General features: G+C 46.7%; 1 protein-coding gene and 1 pseudogene across 1 annotated transcript; one reads left to right on the plus strand and one right to left on the minus strand.

Moving 5' to 3' along the window:
- Positions 1-211: 211 nt before the first annotated feature.
- On the minus strand, positions 212-1,560 carry LOC121602966 (zinc finger HIT domain-containing protein 2-like). The gene is made up of 2 exons (XM_041931711.1): positions 1,451-1,560; positions 212-1,388 (listed from the first exon to the last, which is right to left on the minus strand). The coding sequence occupies exons 1-2, from the start codon at positions 1,471-1,473 to the stop codon at positions 287-289; spliced, it is 1,125 nt and encodes a 374-aa protein (XP_041787645.1). The 5' UTR covers positions 1,474-1,560; the 3' UTR covers positions 212-286.
- Positions 1,561-1,820: 260 nt separating this feature from the next.
- On the plus strand, positions 1,821-10,259 carry LOC121602970 (annotated as a pseudogene).
- Positions 10,260-10,696: the final 437 nt, after the last annotated feature.

Below are 10,696 nucleotides of genomic sequence, written 5' to 3' on the forward strand. Positions count from 1 at the left end.
AACTCTGGAATGCAGCTGTCCATGGATGCAACAGTTGAGCAACACCGTTCGGGATGCTCGGTCCAGTTTTATTTTTATACATGTTTAATTGTTTCATTCTCTCTAAAGTAAGCGCCGCACAATAATAGGGAAAGTGTTGTACAATGGGAGCGTTGTATATATGTGTAGGTAAAGATTTGTATAGATGATTTCATAAAAAGAGATGAAAATAAAATAAAAACAGAGCAAGTATTATATTTTGATAACGGATGTTTTGTATTTTATGCACGAAATTGCACGAACCATCTTATAAATATTGCGAGCGTGCGTACGCCAGATAAAAATCGATCTTTTTGATACAGTTTTTGAGCAGCTGACCATTCACGTGCTTAAGGTCTGCCACATCAACGTTCATCGCACTGCTGGCGGCTTTTTCCTTTGCTATGGAATCGACTTCCTTCAGCTCGCGCTTGGCATGGGTCAGCAGCTGGCGGATGTCCGACAAGGCCGATAGAAGGAACAACCTTCGGTACTGCTTGCCGCATCCCGTCGGGCCAGCGAACAGCGTCTGCACGTCCGATCTCAGTACGGCCGCCGTTTCTTTGTCCGTCGGCAGCTGCTGATTGCAGCACTCCCCTATGACGGAAGTGACAGCCATTTGTTCCGTATCGAACACGGTACTGCTTTTTAGATTTAAACATACGCTAAGCAAACAATCCACTGTCTCCAGCGCGTTTTCGTGTACATCTCCTAGGAAGTATCGATACACGAACGTGTAAGCGGCCAGCACATTTGCAATGTTGTGGCGTACGGCGGGAGAAGGAGCATTGGGCAAAATATCGCTAAGCTTTTGGCTGTTTTTCACTACTTTCGGACACGCTTCCAGCAGCTTCGCTTCCTGCTGCGATCGTACCTCGGCTGGCTGGACTAGATCCACTTTGTACTCTTGCGCCCACCAAATCGTCGGCTCGGGCAGCATTTTAGCTATATCGCCGTTCTCGATAAAACGCTGAAACTCTTCCTTTTCGGCGCTGGTTAGACGGTCCCACACTTCGGCTGCGTTGTCCAAGTCGATTCCGTTCAGTCGGTTGGCCAGTTCGTCCGCCTGCGCTTCGTCATCTGAGTCGAGTTCTTCGCCATCACCTTCCGGGTCCGATGTGGCGCCTTCGGAATCGGATTCTTCGTCGAGCTGTGCGTCCGTTTGCTCTATTCGTTGCAATATTTCCAGCATGGATTTGGTGGACTTTGATGCGTCGGCTTCCGCTTTCTGCAAAGCAAGCTCTTCCACGACATTCTCTCGGTAGAAACCCTCGGAGCATTCCAGATGCTGTTGCGATTTGTAGCACTGAACGGAGCAGTACAGTATGTTACACCGCGGGCAGTTGTACTTTGCATTTTTATTAAAACAGCTGCAATGCAAAAAAAGATTAGGTTATATTTGTAAACAACACTATTACCCTTGAATGCCTACATTTTACAGCTCTCCTCATTCATGGTGGATGTATATTGCGTGGTTTGTTGAAAGCAATTTTACCGCCTGGATTGTTATTGTACGATGTAATTATATAAATTTTCAGGCTGTACCATGGGTACATCTTGACAGCAGACGCAGAAGAATAGATTCGTCACGTACAAAATAATTTAAAAATGAAACAGAATTAAAAATTTGCCTTGCTGTGAAAAATATTAAAATTCAAGTTCATTTATTGCATTATCGATTTCCACCATTCGGAGCGTTATATTGTGCCCCATTTGGAAATCAACTGTCAATTCCAACAGAACTGCCATTTCATCTTTTCGTGACACCGCAACTGTCACAGAAATCGATGAAAGTGGGTGCTCATCCTCGATCGATTAAAAGTTGGCAAATTTTCACAGCGCAGCAGGCACGCGCTTCGTCAGTGCGAAGAAATTGTACAATTTCAAGTGTTAAACTGATTTGATTCCAGCTGAAACTGTGCAAATTCTGCTCTGGATCACAGGTGAGTCACGGGGAGTGTGTTCGATCGTGCGGAACGGTGTTATTAGGGGCGTAAATGGGCAGTGAAAAAATGCAACAGTGTGACTCAACGCGAGAAGAAAACGTAGAAAAAGAGCAAGAAGCAAGGAAAACGTAGCCGCGCGATGAAATGCGATGTGTTTTGCAAAAGTACGCACGGCTGAGGCGGATTCATCGAATAAGATGGATGATTCGATGTTTTCTGTACGTCCAACTACGGCTCATTGTGTTCAATGTAGTTTCCAGTGTTCGTAGATGTGTGTGTGTTCCACTGTAAATTGTTCTGCATTATTCCGGCGTGTAGTGGTCGATGTGAAGCCGAACTTCAGCTAATCAGCCTTTTGTAAGCGTTTTGTTATATAGGTTGCTGGCCATAGAGCTGGTTAGGTATTAGTTTCCTGTTCAACTGTGCGTTCAAGATCACTCGATTTGGCGGAGGTATGGTCAATGTATCCGTGAATATAGTGACAAACAGCAGTTAGCCAACGATTTCACTGTTTTGCGAAACTAGTGCTCGTTTTCAAGTGCTTTCCGTACGGTTGCACGGTGCACTCGGTGCGTGTTCGGAGTGTTGTAATATTGGGTTTTGTTCCGCGACCCCCTCCATAACAATGCTGCCGTAATGTCTGTCGCAATTGTTACAATATGCCTTCTTTTTCCATTCACAGTGGTCGCAAGTACGGCAGGAAGCAACGGACGTTCGTCCAGCGCTTGGTGTGCAGCGTCAGGAGACAGCGGCTGGCTGTACGGTGGCGGTAGAGAGTAGGCGGGAAAGGGTAGAACGCCCAGCCCGCTTTCCGAAGGCGGCTCAATACCGTCCGAATTCAACCGCGCATCTGTCCCATCTGTCGTGACCCGGTGCAGCCCAAGGGCACCTCCTGCGCAGTGATGGACCAGGCGACGGCGAATGCCGAGGGCCGGGCGAAGCAGATCGAGAAAGAATACCTGTCCAGTCTGGCCGACCTGAACGTCAACAGCAAACCGCTGATAAACATGCTGACGATACTGGCCGAGGAAAACCTCGAGTATGCCCAAATCATCGTGCACGCGGTGGAAAAGCACCTGGCAAAGGTTAAACAATTTATGTCGATACTTATACATTCTACTACCTACAGCTAAATATCCATTAAGAGGCCAACGGTTCATGGGGAACCGTTTCGGTGGATCGTTTTCGGTAGTGAATCTAGCAAAAGTACCTGTAACCAGTGTAAAATTAAAATCATAAAAAAGTTGCAAGATGCAAGTGGCCAACAGTTTCAGATAAAACGTTTGTGAAATATGCCGTAATGTGAGGGAACTATAATGCCTGTGAAATGATCTGTGATATTTGTTGTGATGATAGAATTTCATTTTCAAACAAGGACAAAGATGTTGCCTTTCCTCATTCTATGTTCATTGTTCATATGTACATCTCCGCATCCAATTGTTGTGATGTTACTGTCCGCCTTTGTGAATTCCATCCCACTAAGAGAAGTGTTTACACAAGATGTACGCGTTCGAAATGTATATATGGTAAACAGTTAGGGCAAATATGTTTCTTCCCCGTGCACTTTGCGGCCCCACATTATCAAAAGCGCGTTGCGTAGCAACATAGAATCCTAGTTCACAATATGGCACCCCATTCACACTACATGTTTCACTTACGTTTTGATCTGATGTCTAGAGCGCCATTTTGTACTTTATTCCACACATCCTGTAAATTAGAAAATCGTAGTACTTTCGAATGTTGCAATTTACCCGTATGGAAATCAGTTATGAACGCCAACAGAGTCTTCCCTTTGGCAGTTAAGTAATTCATTTAGTACGCAAAAGTAATGGGATTATACGAACCAGTCTCGCTGGGATACCAAGTAATTTTAATTTTGAGCATAGCTGAAAGCAATTTTAAACATAATTCATAAATACGTACACATCCAATGCAACAACAAGCGTACCAAGAAAGACTGATGGTAAAATAATGTCCGATAAAATACTACCGCATTCAATGGGCTCTGTAATCGAAATAAACCAAAACATAACCTTAGTCTGTTTAAAAAAATCCATTTCGCAAAAAAAAAAAGATGTATTTAGTCCTCACTGTGCTTTAAAACTGCCCGAACCAAGTATATTAAAGATGAAACTGTTGCAATCTGGAGCTAAGGAATAATTCTATCAACTCGATCTATCTAAACTGCAACAATTATGCCCAGTAGAGTAACTGATCACACTCTTTGAAATTAATACCTAAAACACAAGCAGGAGAGAAATCACATCACGAGGACAGGTTGCAGTGCCTAAAGTACCAAAGAGCAGCAGTACATAATCAACAACTATTGACCAATAAATCATTCTGAAGCGAAATATCTTTTAATTCCCTGCGATCTGAAGTAACGAAAAGTGATTTACTGGAGTTGATCAGTTTATTTTGTTTATTATTTTCATTAAGTTTAATTTGGATTGTGTGCCTTGTTGGACTTGTTGGGCAGTTAATGGAATGTGTTGTTATTCCTTGATAAAAAGTGCAAAATCGCTCGCTGTACACACATGGTGGATAGGATTGTGATGCAGTGTAGTTATTATTTAAACTTTGAGTTTGTTTTTACGATACCTATTTGATGATAAAAGACTGTAAATGTTCCTTTAGTGTAATATGAATCTACAGTTAAATTACGTAAAGTATTTGTCGAAAATGTGTTTGCTTATTTACATAGTTTATTTCAACCAAAATATCCTTTAACAGTAGTCAGTAGTACTACGAGTAAAAATCCTAAACATTATAACAATCTAGAACATTAATGTCGAAAAGACTTGTAACAATACAATTGATCTGTTTAAAACAGTACCTATCATGTGCGTACTGCTAGATGGTTTGCACTAAATTAAGGAATATAATGAGCAATTTAATGTAGTTATTATTTTTTTGCGAAGACAACTTTTTTCAGTTACAATCTTTTTCCATTTTCTTGTAACGTGTGCAAAACGATACATTTATTTGGCAAATCAATTCTAAGCCGCAACTTTTATATATAATTTTCAAAATTGGTTACAAAGATTTCATCTCTTTCGATGAAAACTTACCCTTTTTTGTGTTATCCTGTTGGATAAGTTGTAAACAAACGTTCCACTATTTTTTTCTATTTGAGACGATTGAAAGTTTCAAGTGTGCTCTTTAAATATCATCCATTACATCATCAGCCACACGTTTTGTCGATAGTCTGTTGTAAGAGAAGAGAAGAGTGAAGAGTGTCTCCAGAATGCAGTCATCACATTTTCTGTTATAACGTACATTGATTTTAATATAGGTTGCACCAGATGTAAAACTGCCAATACTTTACCTCGTTGATTCAATTGTTAAGAATGTGGGCAAACAGTATCAGACGCTCTTCAGTCAGGTCATAGTGAATATGTTCTGCGGAGTGTTTCAAACGGTATGTAAAAAGTGCACAACACATGTCTCCACGCAATAGTGTACTGCGCGCCATTATTAATCGACGAGATCAATTGTGATTATTTTCAGGTCAATGAAAAGATTCGTGAGAAAATGTTTAGCTTGCGACAAACGTGGAACGATGTGTTTCAACAGTCCAAGCTGTACACGCTGGATGTAAAGATCAACTCGATCGATCCAGGATGGCCAATCACAGCACAATTGAAATCAAAAACACCAACCGCAATTCACGTCAATCCTATGTTTCTCAAAGCAAATGTATGTACTTTCTAGTGCGCGAGTAGTGTATGGGGAATGATTTTGATTACTCATTTCCTTTCGCCTTTATTTGTTCCAGGGACCTGAGCCAACGATCGCGATGCAGCAACAATTGAGGGATAAGCAGCGTGAGCTGCTCGAGCTGCAGGCGCGAAAGCTGGAGCTGGAGCTTCTCACCACCAAGAAGCGAATCATGGAACAGGAGAAACAGTTGAGCATCCAAACGGAGAGTGTAGCAAAAGAGGTAAGATCTTTATGCATTTCATGTGTTTGAACAAATGCAATATTGAAATGGTTGTTCGTCCCATGTATAGCCTTCGCTGGAACTGGTCAAATCGTTAGATGGAGCGGGAGGTCATCTACCAGTTCTTCCTACCATTCCACCCCCGGGCGTGATGCCGAAGAGCCGTATTGCTCCCGTCACCATGGGCATGGTAAACATGGTCAAGACACGCGATCCTCGGTTGGCGAAGCAACAGGCCGCCGCTCAGCTGGGAGGACCTCCGTCAACTATGACAGCCAGCATGAATAATCACAACGCGGCGCTGGGTGCAATGGCGATACCTCCGCCCGCTATGGCCTCTGGCTTGATGGAAGCTTCACATCACGGTGCGCCTTCGGCGAAACAATCATCCGCTCTTGCACGGGACAATTTCGGTGCAAAAAATCGCCGACCCGAGGCTAGTGGTGTAGAAAGCACCAGATCGGAATCGTCGACGCAAGGTGAAGGAGGTAGCAGCAGTGCACGTGGCAAGAAACATACGCCATCTTCCACAGCCAGCAATAGTTCTGCTTCTTCGCACAGATCGCGGCACGATAACGATGCAAAGGTGCGAAAGGACCGCAAGGAACACTCTTCATCCTCATCGTCTACAAGCAGTAGTAGATCGTCGACCAAAGGCGGTAGCAAGGCGGGCTCTTCCGCACGGTCCGGCAGCAGCGGGTCCGACAAGCGGAAACAACGCACCCAAAGTAACAGCGACGGTGGTTCGCCCCATGGTCGAAAATCACCTCACTCGCCTGGAAAGAAGAAATCTTCATCTTCGGAGAAATCTTCATCCTCTGGTCATTCGCAAAACGATAACAGCCCAAAAGCAGCCGGGAAGTCGCGACCGGAAAGCAAAAGCTCTTCGGAATTGCATCCCCTCAGTGGCAAACAACCATCGGCTCAACTTGCGCGAAACAACAATGTCGAAAGCAAAAGCAGCATCAGCATCCTGCCGGCGAGGCAGCAGCCTTCGAGGGCCGGGACGTTGACTTGCGCTACGGCGTTCCTCAGAAACGGATCAAGATCGATGAGCCGGTGGCCGACGGGCTTTCGGTGACGAAGGAGGCAGACGAAATGGTTGTGACGATGGTGGGGCAAAAATCGTCGGAAGTACAAAGTAAGAGCGACATTCATATTTTCCTATTATTTAGCAGCACCCCAACCGGTATGAGTGTGTTGATGTTCGATAAACTATACAGCTCGTTGCAAACGGTAGTTGCTCTGTTCGGGAGTGCAAGCGCGAAAGGTCAGGGGAGGGATGAAGGTAGATTGTGAAACGACACAAGTGTGTCGCGAGGCAGTGCTGAAAACCGTTTTACATGCGCAGTAGAACAGCAAACATTCGCGCAGAGGGGTAAACAGTAATCCGCATAGTGTAAGAAGTGCTCGCAGAGTTGTATGACGAGCTCGCTGGCAGGTAGCACTGTCGCTGGAGAAACTCGTGACTAATGGATTCTTTCTGGCGATAGCGGTACCTATTAAAAAAAAAGATAAAAAACAGCAACTCCAGAAATAGACAATATCAAACGGAAATGAACAGTTGGTTGCGAAATAAAAACGATGATGGCACCGAATCCCTTCAGCATAAGGGATACAGGATTCTTCCGCTCCGGTATTTGTCGATGTCGTTTTAGAGATTCAAGTTGTGTTCTCATCGTTGCACCTTTACTGTAATTTTCGTGATTGATCTACTTTTCTTGCAAGTTTGCTCTGTTTCCGTAATTGTGCCGGTTTCATTAATCAGTAGGTAGTTGCTCTGTTTTCGTGGATTTTCGTGGACAGTAGTGGACGTCAGTGGAATTTGCAGTGTTAAGTCTCATTGAACGTTTCAATAAAACCCGAAAACATTTTATGCAGAGAAGAAAAGGAGAGCTAACGCTGTAAACAAAAAAAAAAAAAAAAAAGAATTCGGGGTGGCCTGTCCCATTTGTCAGTAGCACTGCGCGAGGCGAGTCTATATTAATTATGCAATTTATTACAGATAATAGTGCAACAGACGACGGAAGCTCTTTCGGCCATGATTGCTAAAGATATCGATTTACGAGCAATTCCTCTGCAGTGCTTACGCCAAAACTAGTGCCGGAGCTCGAGAGTTCTCTCGGCGGAACCAAGGGCGACGCGTCCGTTCGAGATCGTCGAAGATGGAATCTCCGTCCAAGCGATCTGAAGAACTGATGGAGATGAATTCTCAAGCGGAAAGAAGCGAAGCAGCCCCATCAATTCGGACGAACCGAACGCTAAGAAGAGCAAGGCAGAAATGATAGATGCGTAAGTATAGCTAAGGAGTGTACATTATAAACATTATGTTCCGATACATTTTTCATCATTTTCACATCCATTTAGATTGTTCGGCAATGAAGATGTCGATCTTCGACAGTTGCCGATCGGAGGAACTCTATTGATGGGTGAGACGCACGTGATGTAGATTTCCAAAGGTAAGGACAAAGGTGGGGTGGGGTTTGAGCGACAAATACCGTTTAAATGATTGATTTACAAATCCCTTCGCGTTTTAGATGGAAAACGCTGTCAACATGCCTAGATCTCCCCTTTCGGAGAAAACCAACAGCAATCACGGTGCAAAAGGACTTGAAAAGGACAAGCTTGGCAGACCTCTGTTGTACAAAATTACCAGGTATGTATCATCGTCTTGTAGAGTAGTGTTGTAGACTTTGGAGCATAACAGTTGGCAATAAATAATAAAAACTCTCCTACAGATGATCCTATCGAGCGACGACGATCCATCGTCTCCCTTACCAACCCAGGGGACATCATCATCGGTTTCCGCAGCAGAGCCTTCATCATCACGACGCGGCAGATGAGGACGATAATTCGATGGACAGTATGAACGCCAACATTAAAACCATCATCGCGCAGGCTCAGGATCAGATGGAAAAGGGCGAAATTACACCGAGCAGTAAACATCCTGATGAAGCAGGTGATTCAGCTGAACGAGACGCAAAAGATTCGCCAGGCGCAGCGCATCGAGCACGTGAAGCGGCAGGATCAGTCGGTGATTCGGATCGACGATAATGGGTCGATGAGCGGCGAAGACATGTGATCGTAACGTCCGTGACCCGGCGACGCCCGGCCTGTCGGCGATGCGGCTAAACGATCCGAAGGATAGCAGCTCCGGCATCGTAAATGATTTCCGAGGTAAAATACATCCGATTGACGGAAAGCCTCCACTAGTCAAGCCCTTCGAAGGAGCACCGTTCGCCGGTATCGGTATTCCGCCTACGTCCGTTCCGCCACCAGATATCCGTGCCCAGCGAGGTAAGGAAATGGTTTCACGCTCTTCCAAAATCACTGTTCTACCCGTAAACTCTTCTTTTCCTTCAACAGATCCACGAAGAATACGTGAATCGAAATGGAATCGGGTAGAGCCTGGTCCAGGCCTGCTTGGGGCAACCGTCCCGTTGGTCCGATCGTTGGTGGGACGATTGGTGGTGGCACCTCCGCTAGGCGGTGGGTGGAATTCGCCCCGGAATGGCGGTACCAAGCCCGTGGGAGCAGGCACCGTTCCCAGTAATGGCGGACGGTATGTCCCGATTCCCGGCCCCACCTGGTCCACTTCCGCTGGGCGTGCTCGGAGGCTTGGCTCCCAACATGCTGAATCCGGCCCTGCCCAAGCTGAACGACAGCGTGCGTACGATCAATATCGATGGCATCCAGCGGGGAGATTCGGTTCTACGAGGAAATAGCCGTCATCTTCATGAACGGGACGAGCCGAAGGAGATCGGATTCCAGAAGGGTGCGCGCATGGTGGTGGGTCGATGATAGGGAAACGTTCGAGCTTGGGTTTTAACGAGCCCTACAAATCGGTCAGCATTGAGAATAAAGTCTATCAGATGCGTTTGGGGGCGCCGACGAGGGAGCTTTACATCGATGACTCCTGGTATGAGTGCTACTTCGGCGACCAGCCCACGACGATCATGCTGGACGGCAAGCCGAGAGTGTTCAAAATCGCGGGCCGGCGCCGCAGGTGAAGATCGGCGACAGTCGCAAGGATCTTGTCGCCGGCAAAATTAACATGATCGTCGACGCGAAGTACATGATACCGGTGTTTCTCGACTGCAAGCCGCAAGTGTTCGAGGTGTACGGCGTGATGCATCGGCTACAGTTTGCGGACTTCTGCTGACGGTGCTGATCGACGAGCAGCCCTCCCGGTCGACTACGGCGGGCTGCCGATGGTGGTGCGATCGCGTGACCGCGATTACTACATCCGGTTCACCGCGCTGCCGAATCAGGTGGTGCCGGGGCGGGTCTACATCCGTGACATGATTCGCACGCCCTGTACCGGGACCTGCGCACTCCCCGAAAGATCCTAGCGCGCTCGAGCCACCGGTGCCACTTAATCCACCTTCGCTCCTCCCACCACTGCACCGCCGCACTGCCCGGAGCGGCCGGTTTGGGTTCGGAGGAATCAATACGCTGCCGCCGGGCGCTATGGCCCTCAGCATCCGGGACTGGCGGGCGCGAACGCAAACTCCACCGGGCTCGATTACCTCACCAATCTGATGCCCTCGATGGCCATGCAAACGGGGGCGGCGGCGGGCAAAAATGGTCCCGGCTATAGGATAGAAGCGGACGAGGAAGGCCGGCCGCCGCTGCAGGCGTGGGAGCTTCGGCAGCGGCCGGCTCTGCGCGGGGCCTCTGCGCAACAGCCAAACGCGGCCGCCGCCGTCGGAGGACTGCTGGCGAAAATCAATGTGGAGAATGTACTAAAGAAAAAGATAGTTGCCGCCGGCATTATCACGAAGCTCGG

This window comes from Anopheles merus, unplaced genomic scaffold, assembly GCF_017562075.2.
Source record: "Anopheles merus strain MAF unplaced genomic scaffold, AmerM5.1 LNR4000739, whole genome shotgun sequence".
Lineage (NCBI taxonomy): Eukaryota > Metazoa > Arthropoda > Insecta > Diptera > Culicidae > Anopheles > Anopheles merus.